Source organism: Condylura cristata, unplaced genomic scaffold (assembly GCF_000260355.1).
Source record: "Condylura cristata isolate star-nosed mole 26May11 unplaced genomic scaffold, ConCri1.0 scaffold00016, whole genome shotgun sequence".
Taxonomy (NCBI): Eukaryota; Metazoa; Chordata; class Mammalia; order Eulipotyphla; family Talpidae; genus Condylura; species Condylura cristata.
The window spans coordinates 44,676,923-44,690,612 of NW_004567117.1; the positions used below are offsets into that span (position 1 = coordinate 44,676,923).

The following is a 13,690-nucleotide window of genomic DNA, read 5'->3' on the forward strand; positions in this document are numbered from 1 at the left end:
TTCACTTAAAAGAGAGCAGTCCCCCACTCTGATACCTCAATGAAACTTCAGTGATGAGTCTTTGAGAGTTGAGTGATGGACTCTTAAGATGGGAGTGACCATTCTCCTTGGGAATGGCCATTCTGTTTTGTATGATCATGACCACTGTTTATTTTCACGAAGGTTTTTCCTGACTGCCTTCACTGAGGGTCTCGACAGCCCAGGCTGGTTGCCAATTGCTTCGATTGCCAGCAAGTTCCTTGAGCTATCTTAGGCCAAACTGTGCAATGGACAGGCTTCTCTTTGTATCTCCCCTGACTTTGGTTCTTTCCCCCTTCCCTGTAACACTCTTCTCTCCCTTTTCTGCCTGCCATTCCATCCCACCCCACCCCATTCCTTCCTACTGTTATTCCTTTTCTTGCATTCAGATTTCAAATTATTACTAATAAAAAAAGTGAATGCATCTGACTTTTGAGAGAATATATATATTAAATGTATTTCTCAAAGGTAGGAAAAATTTCATCATCAGAAGCATCAGGTTACTATTAGGCCATCTACTCACTTGCTCATAAGGCTATAGGGCAGGGATGGTGGTAAGAATCCTAAATAAAGCCAGAGATTCAGCTACTGGAGAGTAGAAAGGGGGAAAGATTTCCCTGTCACATTGATCTTTCTTATCCCCTTCATGTATTCTTCGGTCAATATCTTCTGAGCTTTGTCGACATGACAGATTCTAGGGAGAGAGATCACCTAGAGCCAACCCTGTATTTTCATTTTGGCTGGGTAAAGAGATGGCTTGACTGTCACTGCACCAACATTGACTGGGAATCTCCCCAGCTTCCGGACTCCCCTTCCCTCTCTTAATGATGCTCAGAATTTCCCAGCAATGTGCTTTGGCCCAGTCCTACTGTTAAAAGTGGAAACTTAATTGACTTAAGCCATTTCATCCTTTTTGGATAGAGTGCATAAATAATAAATAAGGTGGATAAATACCCAATCTGTTTGCACTATTAGAGAATCAAATTCCCTACCAGGCAGAACCAATGAGTTGTTGGTAGCCCTCTCGTAACCACAAGAAGAAAGCCTGAGAGTTCAAACCAAGGAGGCAGATCTGACACCATGCAAAGGGACCCAAAATGGGTTTATGTGCATACTTAATCTTGACACATTCAAGTCCTGGTAAATAACCCATGCCTGAAATTGGGTCCCCCCTTGATTGTTTCATCATAATACACAGTAAGTTTCCTTTTAGGTAGAAGCTAATTATAGCTTTTCTGAATATTTCAGTTAAGAATGTTCTCTCAGCAATATAGTATGTTTTTCTATCAAATGAAATAAATTCAGCCAACCAATATCCAAGGTAGACACTAAGTCAGAGGGGAAATTATATGGAGAATGAAGTATGCAATAGCCCTCATCAATTTGCTCAGACCAAGGGGAAAGTTTGGATTCTAGTCTTCGGTCTACGAGAGAAAGTTGGGTAGTTGACATAAATATCCTCTGTTGTACCGTCTGGTGGTTCCTTGACAGAGATGGGGTTTCTGGAGTTGTTCATAGCCTAGACAAACAAAAACGAGAATGTCAAAACTGCACTGCAATTGGCAACTAATGAAGACATTTCAAAACATCACGCCTCAATTCAGCTACAATACCAGTCAAATTTCTATTACCAAACAACTTCATAAAACATTTTCTTCAGTGTAGTGAACTTACTGAAAAGTCATGTTCTTCATCTGCCTGACTGAGTGAGATGTATGGAATTGATACTCCTGAAGATCACAGACCTGCTGGTGTTATGAACTGACTGAATATAGTACTCTTTCCCCCAGTAGCAGGCTTTTTTGATGAGGACAATCATTCTCATTTCTTAACATGGAAAGCCTACTCTATATACTCCCACAGTGGACACCCATTAATCTTTGTTGAGTGAATGTCTAATGAAGAAATATCTGACATGGTGACCTGGCTTACAATGAACAACAGAGAGAGAAATTATCAAAACAAACTGACATTCAATTTGCAGATATTTGTACAGTCAATATCATCTCACCCTTAATCAGTTTGCCCAGTGAATGTATATGTGTATGTGATGGAAAATATGGGGTATGTGCATGAAGAGGGGAACAGAGAGAAAAAGAAGGGGAGAGAGAGAGAGATTTAGAAATATAGACTGCTTTTGTTGTATGCAAGGAGAAAGCCTTCTTTAAGGCTCAAGTGCCATTATAATTACAAAGTCCATTAAAAAAAATCCATGTTGACCCAACTGCTTGTCTCTCTCATAGTCCAATATATAATCTGACTTTCTAATCATTCTTTAAATTATAGTTATTCTACAAAAAGACTAAAAATCTTAAATACCTAATGCTGGAAGTTGCTGAGCTTCTTTCCTCCTCTGAAATTCACAGCAATAAATTTGACTTTTGGTTGGCTTGTGTGGAGAATAGCTAAGGATAAAGAAAGGATCCAAAAATTGTACACTGCAGAGCACTGTTATATTGTCTGCTAGACTGGCAACACTACTATTTGAGTCTATGCAGTTGTTTGTTTTGCCAGGAGTAACTACTTAATAAGAGAAAAAAGCTAACCGGGTCAGTTATTAAGAAGTCTGAGGCACACCTTTCGGATTATCACAAAATTTTAGTTCTTGATATGTTGGCTATGTAGAATTAAATTGTAAGTAATTAAATTGAGGAGAGGTGGATGTAATTTTAGATAATACTTGGTGAAATGTTTTATTGTAAATTGTCATAAACAGAAGAACATGTGTTGAGGAGACTATCTGACCCATGGTGGAGACAATGAACGTGAAAGTAAGCATTCTTCTTATCGGCAAAGCCAGAAGGAATTTTCTACGCTTTCAATTAAACATAAAAGAACAGATGGAAGGTACAGCAAGGAGGGAAAACATCACATTTCATCAGACTCCCAAGTCCACCAGAAAATTATCATCTGAGCTTCCACCAATTAGTAAATTAATCCAAAACTGATGATGCTATAGAATATCACACACTGTGTCCTTCCATTTGCTTGCTAATTTTGGGGTCTTTTGTGTAGTCTAATATAATTAAATCCTCACAATAATCACATAAAAGTATTATATCCTGACCTGCATCAGGTAGTGCCCCCCAGAACCTCATTTGGAAATAGTGTTATTACCGATAGATTAGATGAAGTCCTACTGGAGTGAGGAGGAGTCCCCTTCACCCAATATGACAGGGGTCCTCAGAAGAACAGGCCACGCGCACTCACGCACGAGGCAGACGCTGCCTGAAGAGTGCAGCCATGGCAGTGATGCGCCAGGACATCAGGAAATACCAAGAACTTCCAGCGACCACCAGACGCTACAGGGGGTACGCAGCTGAGCGTCATCCCAAGAAGGCACGGGGCCTCTGCAACCTTAATTTTGGACTTCAGCCTTCCAGAACTATGTGAAAATCAGTTTGTGTGGCTTTCAGTCATCCACCTGATGGCAATTTTGTGGGGGCTTCCCCGGGGCAGGCTTTGGTAATGGGGAGTGTTGTTTGCTGTGATGTCAGTGTAACTGCCCCTGGATTTATATTATTGTAAATGGTTTTCATAACAAGGGACTAGTTCGAAAAGTAATTTTTTGTTTGTTTGTTTGTTTGTTTGTTTTTTCCAAATGGCTGCTACTTAAATACCGGCATGGCCATTTTCTTTAAGGTGGGTAAAACAGTAAGATGGCTGACTGTCAAAACGGAGCGACAAGACAAAACTGTACACGGCAGAGCACTGTGGACACAGATATGCACGAAAGAGGAAAACGAATATTCTGAGGAAACTGACCTTATTCTGGGTATCCCAGGTCTCTTCAAATAGAACTTGCTTCCGTTTCCGCCTCCTGGTGAGAACACACGTTGAATGGAGATATTAGGAAGGGGATGTTGCGCTTGGCGCTGGTGTTATTTCAAATGCTCTGTACCTCACCTGTGCCTCAAACCACAGCTCTTACTGAATATTTTGGAAGTAGCTTCCACAGTTGCTTTTTACGTACTTATCCAAAATCCCATTAATTTAAATTTTTTTCACTGTCCCTACTTCTCTAGGGTGCTCACAGCTGAAGAAAGCAACTGAACAGACATCCATCCCTGTGCGTTAGTGATGCATCTCAGTGGTGTGGCTAAGGAAGACCCACCTGGCTCATGATGTAAGTGGCTTATGGCCTTCTCTAAATACCCCTGACTGAGAGAGTTCCCACAATTAAAATTTCCTTGTCTGGAGCCCTCCATGGGGGCGCAGCGGGTTAAAGCACTGCACTAAGAAGCTAAAGCCACTTCTGCCTGAGTTCGATCCCCGCCTGCCCCGGAGGTGACCACATGGCGCAGCAGACCTCTCCCGACCCGCCCGCTGCTCCCCTCAGCAGTGTACTTCTTCCATCTGCCTGTTCTGCTCCCCACTCTGTCTCTGGTGAAGCCTCTCACCCTTGCCATCTCTGGCCTGTACCCCAGTTGTGTACGAATAAATAAATAAATCTTAAAAAAAAAATTTCCTTGTCTATGCTAAGTTGTCACTTCTGGAATGACAGTGATAATACAATTAAGTTTTATAGAAACTTCTAGATAATCTGCTAAACCACTTGCATGGATTATTTTACTTGGCTTTCACTGGAAACCCTGAATTTCACAGCCTGAGGGACTGAGGCATTGAGGAGAGTAACTCTTCCCGGACCACACGGCTGGTTACTGGTAGTGCTTGAAGTTGAATCCACAGTCCCCCCTCTTGACTTTGGGGCTCTCCTGCTGCTGAGCCTCTTTGACTGGAGATGTGTCTCTGTGACCCGGGAGCTATACTAGTTGATAAACTCTCCAGAGGTACAGGGAGTCCTATGAAACTCACTTCAGGAGAAATCTTTGAAGAGAAATATATGAGAGAAGAAAAGAGGCAACAGATGAGAAAACCATACCCTAGTGTGCAAAAATCATCATACTGGGCACTGGAGCCATCTCTCATCTCCCTCAAGAAAAGATTCTTACAGAACAATTGAGGAAAGGGGTTTGATTTGAAATGTGGGTTTTTCTAAAAAAATGAGGTTGTAATTCCTTCATAGAAAATTTTGAAAATCAAGCAAGATAGTTGCTCCCTCAGGGGAGGTTTATCCCAGTGGATTGTGGAGGTCTCTTCTGGTCACTGACATCCTCTTGCGCCATCAAATGCTTGCGAATGTATCTTAGTCTGTGTGCATTTATTTGTTGTCTCATTAAGAATTATTTACGCAATTAACACAGTTAATTGCAGTTGCCTACTTCATGTATACGTTTACAATGAGCAAAGCATGTTATTAGGTGTTTCATATAAAATATTAAATCCTCAAAAGAAATCTCCCATCAATGACCTTGATGCAATGTAAAACACAGGTTGATTCTCAACAACACCTGAAAATGGTATAATGTGGTATCTTGATATCACTTTAATAGAAAGAGCATAGAAGAAAATTTTAAAGAAAAATGGTTGAAAGAGTAGAAAACTTCAACTAGATTCATGCCTTTCTAGTGGATAAACAATAATTTCTCATCAATGTATTAATATTCCTGTAGAAGCTTACAGATCTCTGAGCTTTGTTAGTTGCTCACATTTTTTTGTGATTTGCCTATCAAGATGTATTAATTTGCACAGATCAAATTAATACGTGGAATTTCATCCCATGTCAGTGAGCTACGTTCACTTCTCCTGCCCAGGACACCGGCATTTACTCACTGGTGCTGGCATCCTTTAGAGAAAGGGAAGCGTGAAGATCCAGGTGATTAAAGCCACATTTTCCCTTGTTTAAGAAAGGAATGGAGGATATAAATACTATTATTATCCTATTTTTACAAAGAAATGAGACCCAGATTCGTGAACTCTGATATTTGTAAATTCACAAGACTGCTATTTCAGCATACAGAACATCTCCCCACAGCCCAAACGTGTGTGTGTGTGCACATGTGTGTGTGTCTAGGTCTGTCTATCTGTCTATCTACCTACCTACCTATCTATGATTTTTTTTTCATACAGACCTAGAACATACAGTGTGTTAAAGAAGCAAGAGCATGGAATTTAGAGTTGCCTAATCCATGTAACTTGTGCTCTGTGAGATACTAGTTACTTGCATCTCTAAAAATTCATCCTCCTGTATAAAATAAAAACAATAAGCATGTTGAGGTTTGTTCTAGGTTGACAAGTTATATGCTTGGCTTCATTCTAAGCAGTTTCCCTGGGTGAGGGATTCTCAACCCTGAAACCTCAGGACCGTGCTAGTCAAACCAAGATACCCAAATGCTGTGACCCCCCAAGTGACCGCAAATGTGAAAACAATCCACACTTTGCTCCCTGATCATGAAATTCCCTCCGAGAGGCACAGGCTCCTTCTGTGGACTGTGGTCTGGCTCCAGTCACACAGGAGGGTGAGGACACCCCTGTCTGTCCATGTGGCTGCTCTGCCAGAAGAGCAGCAAGTGAGGGTGAGGAGTGGGAGTCCGAGGCCTCTGTCCACACCAGCTCCCAGCACGAGCACGCAAATGGCGCAGCTCTTTCAGGCCACACTCACTGCCGCTTCTCTCCAAGTTGGCACGTCAGGTGGCTGGACCCTGGCGCCAGGACTGAGCTCAGGTCACTGCTGAGCCCCTGGGTCACTTTTCAAGCAAAGGAACAACCACAAAGGGCTGATGTGACAAGGCAGAAGTGTCAGGGCGGTTCTCTTGTGCCCACTGGCCACGATTATGCATTCAAGTTCACTAATCCTCCTTTCATCCCATTTAACCAAGTAGGACAATATATTCTACAGTTCTCTCTAGCTGTTCGCGTAAAAGTAATGCATTTTCATGAAGCTGAGTCCATCATGTCCAGCATCTGTGACCCTCCAGGGATAATCCTGTCACTCACACTCTCAGCCCTGTCCCCGTGTCCCTGGGAGCTTCTGCTGTTATTTCTGCCCTCAGAGCAGTTTTACCAAGCAAGGTGAGGAAGTAGCATCACCTGACATCCTGAGCGTCCCTAACATCCTGAGCTCCTTAACCCCAATTTGTTCCCTCCTGACCAGGGAGAAAATGGGGGGCAGCTCAAGCTGAGGGAAAGGAAAACGAGTTTCTGGTTTCAGTTTCATTAGACCAACCTTTATTAAGCCCCTCCTATTTGGGAAGACTGTGCTGAATGCTATCAAATTGAATTCAGTTTAAGTCCTGACAGCATGAATGAAGGGAGGATGAACAGGGGACGACGTGACAGGGAGGGTGACATCAAGTCTCTCTGCAGGGTAGGAGAAGCAGAGCAGAACACCCCTCCCCAGGCAGACATGGGCCCACGCCCTATATAACCACAGGCCACACAAGGGGGAGGAAGCCCCAGGGTAGCTCGCCACGGGGAGAGGCTGAGATGTCCTCAGAATGACGCTGTGACAGAGGGGGAGAGGGCATAGGAGACGGGAGTGAACATGAGTTTGAGGCAGGACTCTGACTCCAGGTCAGAGCTGCTGAGTCTCCACATAATTCGGGTGGTTCAGGGAAGGGAAGAAAAGGAGGAGGTCAGAGGCAGTGTAGCTGTTGAGGGGGATCAGAGGGGTTAGAAGGAAAAGAGAGCGCAGACAGAAGAGAACTGCCAAGGTCAGGTGGAGCTATGAGGTTACAGGGGCCAGATGCAGAAGCTGCCAGAAAGCCTCGTAATAAGCTGCGTATTCACATGCACGTGTGTGCACCTGTGTGTGTGTGGGTGTGAGTGTGTGTGATTTTGTGTCTGTGTGTGTGTTTAGTAATGATACTAGGAAGAAGAGAAGATTGGCTTCAGGTGTTTTCATTCACTTTGCCAACATGTTAATGTCTATAATGTGTCAGACACAGGAAGTGTGTACGTCAAAGGGAAGCTTTGTCCCCTTCTAAAGACAGTAACTCTTTAGTTCAACCAGTCAAGGAGTCATCCAACCTAATATGATGACAGCTAAGATGGCAAGAAATGCATGCAAAATCACACTGATGAGCTGAAAAAAGAGAGTCAACCAAGAATGTTCTAGAACATTCCCAAACCTTTAATAGTAGCACATAGAATGCTTGTTTCACAAAAAAGTGCCATCATTTAAAATTAAGCTGCTGGCAGTCATTCTCCGCCCACCTGTGCTTCTTTTCAGCTCACTCCCTCTGCAGGGCAGCAGCCTCCTCAGCAGCAAACCTGAGGCCTCTCTTAGAAAACCTGTCCCTTCCAGGGCAGCTCTTCCCCCCGCCGGTGTCATGCAAGTGTCCTTTACTTTGCTGTCCCTTTTCTAACAAACCTGCCCTTTTAAATATAAAACAATTGAAAAGAAAATCACACTGTTTGCTTACTAGAATGTGACCTGTTGCGATGCCTGGTTCACCATGATCACAAAAAATGTTTCATGAATAAATTAGTCCACTGCTTCCCCTTTTCAAAGTCAGTTTGTTCTCTCTGTCTCTCTCTCTGTCTCTCTCTCTCTCTCTCTCTCTCTCTCACACACACACACACACACACCCCTCATCTGACGTCCTTCCCCTTTGCAGGTGGTAGACGGTAGATGGGAGAAGGGAGTTGTGTTAATATCCCACTAACTCTTACATGGCCTACCCAGCTTCCCCCCGACATCAGTAGGACTCTTGCTCTTCTTTTGTGTAAGAACAGCAGTCAGGAGCACCGCTGTACGCAAGCACATCCCTCTGCAGCCGCCTTCCCTGGGATCCACGCAGATGCAGGAGGACCCAGGACACTCACCTGTGACAGGAAATGACAATGGCCGCGGTAATTAGGATAACAAACAGCGACAAGATAACTGCCCCTCCAACTATGAAGAGGATATATTGGTAATCCATTTTACCTAGGAGGAAAAAATTATAATAGAATTTAGGAATTCAGCCAAAATCAGGGGTGGGGGGCGGGGTGAGGAAGGTGGAAAATGAGAAAGGTGCATAAATCATCAGAGTCTAACAATTTCAGGCAAACAAAGAATCCAATACAGCACAGGGCTAGACACATAAAAAAGGACAATTTTTCTTGAGACCCTCCTAAACATTTCTGACTCTTCGCAGATTTTGATTCATTCTTCAATTCTTTTATTTTAACGCCTGAGCGTGTGTTGCACGCAGATACCGCTTCCCTCTGATGAGCTCTGACCACAGACACAAACCTTCCAGACCAAAAAGACTATCAAAGAGGCACAGAAGTGAGATCATGTCTTGTGTCTGACATGCTAAGTACACACACCGCTGTGTGGCACTGAGGTCTGTACATTCGCGTTAACAGTGAAGGGAACAGGAAAAGCTGTGGCTCCTTTGGGGACTTAACTGGAAAGCGCAATCGCCCAAAAATCTGAAATTCTCATGCTGCCCCTTCCACCTCTCAGCTGTGTGGCCTCTGACACATCCAGAGCCTCCTTCCTGGCCCCCACCCCCACCCGTGGCAAGGCTCAGCCCGCAGAGATGCTGACGTCACACAATTGTGAGGCCCTCTGAGGCAACAATCCAGGAGGGCCCGGGAGGGAACATCCCCTTGCCCAAGGTGTGGGTCACCCCACCCCTCGCCCCGCGAGCCAGTGCCAGGAGAAACCCACAGCTGAAGGAGACTCAGGAGCTGTCTCGCCCCGCAAGGCAAGCTTTCTCTACCACGGGAAGGGGGCCGTTGAGACAGGGCAGCGGGCCTCCTCTCCCTAGGAAACCAAAGCCCAGGGCCGGCACTTGAGTCCTACCTGTTTGGATGTGACTAAATCTAAACCAAGCTTTCCGCCTGTCCTTCGAGCTCTTCCACAGGTGACCCCCCCACTCCCACCCACCATTTCGCCCGTGACCGCAGCTTCTGTCCCAAGCAGAGCACAATGTGTACACCCCACTCCCCTTCGGTAAGGTTTACTGCAGAGACACTAAGGCCCATAATAAACACTATTTGTATTTGTCTTTGTCATCCCCAGTAAGGTAATAAAAGCTGTAAAGTAGATGAATACTTCATGCCAGGGGTCTGTCTGGGTGTGATGGGGAAAGGGAAGGCGAAATGCATTCAGGACAAAATGAATAAAACCATCACTCACAGGAAAAGTGAAATGTTGTCTCCATTAAATAAGAAATTAACCTTTTAAAGCTCTTGGCAAATCATAAAAAAATGAAACAAAAAAGCAGGAAATCATTTTGCACTGAACAGGACTATCAAAGAGTGACACTTGCTCTGCTGAGTAATTTGAATTGAGTGGATGCTGAGGTTAAACTCCACAGGCGATCACAGTGGGGACATGAAAGTCAGGGTTTTAAAATCCACTGACATCCCGGGCAAACTGATGAGCTACTTTTGAAGTACTATTTACATCTCACTAGAGAAAAATAAGAGCCCAGATGGACTAAAGATCTAAATTTTTTCATGTAAACATTAGAAATGAATGTTGTTTAATGTCTGGGAAAAGAAATGACTTTGCAGTTGGTAAAAAAAACAAATAAATACATAGGATTAGTAGAAGAATTTCCACATTGAAATCATCATTAACGTGGGAAAAAGCGGCTCAGAGCTTACACATATCCTTGCTATTAAGAAAATAGCTTTAGGGGCCCGCCCTGGTGCGGCAACAGGTTCAAGCACAGCACAGAGGCCAGCGCACCCGTTCACCTCGAGTCCGACCCCGGCAGTGTGACCCGCAGCGCCCGGCAGACCTCGCCTGCCTCCCCCCCGACCCCCTCAGCAGCGAGTCTCGGTAGATCTGCCTGTCTGCTCCCCACTCTGTCTCCGGTGAAGCCCCACACCTCTGGCCTGTCCCCCAGTTCTGTACACATAAATAAATCAACCTTAAAAAAAGAGAACCGCTGGCCCTCCCTGGTGGCGCAGCGGGTTACAGCACAGCACTGAGAAGCTAAAGCCGCTTCCGCATGAGTTCGATCCCCGCCTGCCCCGGAGGGGACCACATGGCGCGGCAGACCTCTCCTGACCCGCCCGCTGCTCCCCTCAGCAGTGTACTTCGTCGATCTGCCTGTTCTGCTCCCCACTCTGTCTCTGGTGAAGCCTCTCACTGCCCCTGCACCTCTGGCCCCTACCCCAGTTCTGTGGGCACAAATAAATAAACCTTTAAAAAAAAAAGAGAGAACCGCTGTGTAAGTAAGATGTGAGCACCTATTAACAGTAAACGAAGAGTAAGTAGGCGTGAAAGGAGGGACGGGGTCTCGGGAAGGGCAGGCCGTGGACCTGTGGGGCGCACTGGAAGCTTGGATAACGCTATGACAGCGAGTCACCCCAATGAAAGGAAGAAATGGGGGTCTCTGGGATCACACCTGCCCCTGGAACCCTGCACATTACACTGACTGCGTCTTTCTGAAGAAATGCCCAGGAAGGTGAACGAAGAGTTTGGTGACATGTTCATGACAAAGGAAGGAAGGAGGGAGGGCGGGGAAGGGGGTGGGGAGGAGAAGCTGGAGGGAGAAGGGGGGGAATCCAGCCGCTCTGGGGGGGCACAGCAGTTTGCGCACCTGCAGGGCTGCGCAGGGCAGGCGCCCCCCGGCAGCCCAGGCACACCCTGGCCTCACCGGGCTCTGCAGCACCCCTCACTGCGCACCGAACACCCAGTAACCACAAGACAGCACCACGGAGGTCCTCAAACTTAATTCCCCCCAGAGCCCCTGGGTGCTGCAGACCCACAGGTCTGGGGCTGGGGGTGGGCGCTCCTATTATCTGCTGGCGTACCCCAGCGAGGCCCCGAGGCTGGCTGTCCTGGGAGCAGAACCAGGGCTACCTACGATGCCAGGCAGCTCTCCAGCCCAGCCCAGACTTCACAGCTCGGGTGCCCCCAGAACCATGGGTGCCGCGCCAGGCCGCGGGACTCACACGCACTGAGCCCCTGGTTCTCAAAAAGGAAAAGCAGGCGGGTCTTGCAGCTTGGGGGAGTGAATCGATAGTTCATAACATTCACTTTCTCCTGAGTTCTGCTAATAGATCTCGCGTTGAGTAATGGCAGCCCTCAAGCTCTCCTTAAAGAAAGAAGAATTATCGTCGCTTCTCGACAGCCCCCTTTTTTACTGACTTTTTTCACTTTCAGCCAGGGCTGTGTTGATTCATAGGAGGACAAAAGTGCCGTGAACCATAAAGCCATTATTTTCCCTCCCATCAAAAAAGATAAATACAGTTAAAATAATCAATTTCAGGCATGTCCGTGAGATAAATAAACGAGTGATTTACTCCAGGACGACGACCCTCTGGGCTACATTTCTGCCCTTGACAAGTATTTATGGCTCAGCTACAGCCCTTGCAAGGAGCTGGATCGTGACTGAAACGCTGCCGGGCCCCTGCTCCCAGCAGGGTGTCTGCGCTCAGCTGGAGCAGAGTCGGGGTGCGGCTACAAACGCGGGACCCGAAAATGGAAAATCGGGATCAGAAAACAGCAGGAAAAACTCACAGATCCGGACGCTCCAGCCCACCCAGGGAGTCATCCCAGCTGTGGCTAAAGCTACTGCTTCCTTGGCTTACAAGGAGAAGCAGAAGTAACAGTTCTCTGTGTGCACGCGGGGGAGAGACTGGCGTGAGCAGAGAGGGCCTGTGAGCCGCGGGCTCCCATCTGCAGGTCAATGACGACTTGGTCTCACTGGGGGTGCGCTCACCCAGCCTCTCCCCACACTAGATGGGGTTTGCTGAACAGCAGGAGGTCGAGGGGTCAGGCCAGAGTCGGTCCCATCTTCTAGTTCTTTCCGACCCGGTTAGACCTCAGTGTTGGATGCTTGGTCTCCCGGACACTTTTTTTTTTTTAACATTTACTTAGTTACGCATATAAATAGGGTGCAGGGCAGACGTGGGAGGGGGGAGGACAGTGAGAGTATCCACCAGAGACGGAGTGGGGAGCCGAACACGTGGATCCACTGACATCCACTGCTTGAGGGGGCAGCGGGGAGACAGAAGCGGTCTGCTGCACCCTGTGGGTCACTCCCTGGCCGGGGATGGACTCAGGCTGCAGTGGCTGGTGATGGCTTCACAGAGAGGCCCCCCAGACACTTTTGTTGACAACTGCAAAGTGGCGATGAATCAACACCAAGGGCAGCCACAGATAAGACATGTAGAGGTGCTTTAAATATTGGAGCTCCACCTTATGTATTTTTATACCGCATTCAAAGGCAGAGTTAAAGAAATAACTTATTTCTAGTGTTCCAATGTTGAAATTCATGGGGACACAGTTGGCGTGAGGAAACCTGCCCCTCGACAGAGAGGGGTGCTGGCGAGCACGTATATAGTAGCCGTCACTTCGGACAAGCCGCCAGAAACAGCAGAAGCCTGAAGTGTGCTGAACTTTCCGATATTCCTGAAATATGCGCAAGTGGGTCTCGGTATGGTAATATTATTCCACGTTTTCAAAGGTCAACTTACTTTGTGCAAATCAATTTTATACTCGGTGTATTTCAGAAGCCTTTCCTTGTTTTATATGAAGCAGGTTCTAGGGAAGAAATGATTTTCTGAAAATTAAAGGACCACGATGCCATAAACCTCTGATTTTCTTCTGAGTGAATAGCAACTACTCCCTCTTCCGCAACATAAAAATAAGATCAGGTTTTAACTGAGAAATCCACACAGTTGTCCTGTCACCACAGAGCTAGCCACTGTGAGGAAGGCGTTTGCTACAAAGGTGGCACAACTGCCACTCAGTTGCCCCTTCACTGTTGTGGCCAAAGGCACACCACCAGCACCCACCAGGGTCGGCCGAGACCCAGCAGCACCCACCAGGGTCGGCCGAGACCCAGCAGCACCCACCAGGGTCGGCCGAGACCCA

At 46.5% G+C, this 13,690-nt stretch overlaps 1 protein-coding gene across 1 annotated transcript in view; it reads right to left on the reverse strand.

Moving 5' to 3' along the window:
* Nucleotides 1–1,405: 1,405 nt before the first annotated feature.
* CD226 (CD226 molecule) overlaps nucleotides 1,406–13,690 on the reverse strand; it is a 52,125-nt gene continuing 39,840 nt past the window's right edge. Inside the window, exons 4-6 of the mRNA XM_004684030.1 lie at nucleotides 8,686–8,788; nucleotides 3,784–3,838; nucleotides 1,406–1,537 (exon numbers count right to left, since the gene is read on the reverse strand). Of these exons, the coding sequence (XP_004684087.1) occupies nucleotides 1,406–1,537; nucleotides 3,784–3,838; nucleotides 8,686–8,788 (290 nt within the window). The remainder of the gene's footprint in view (nucleotides 1,538–3,783; nucleotides 3,839–8,685; nucleotides 8,789–13,690) is intronic.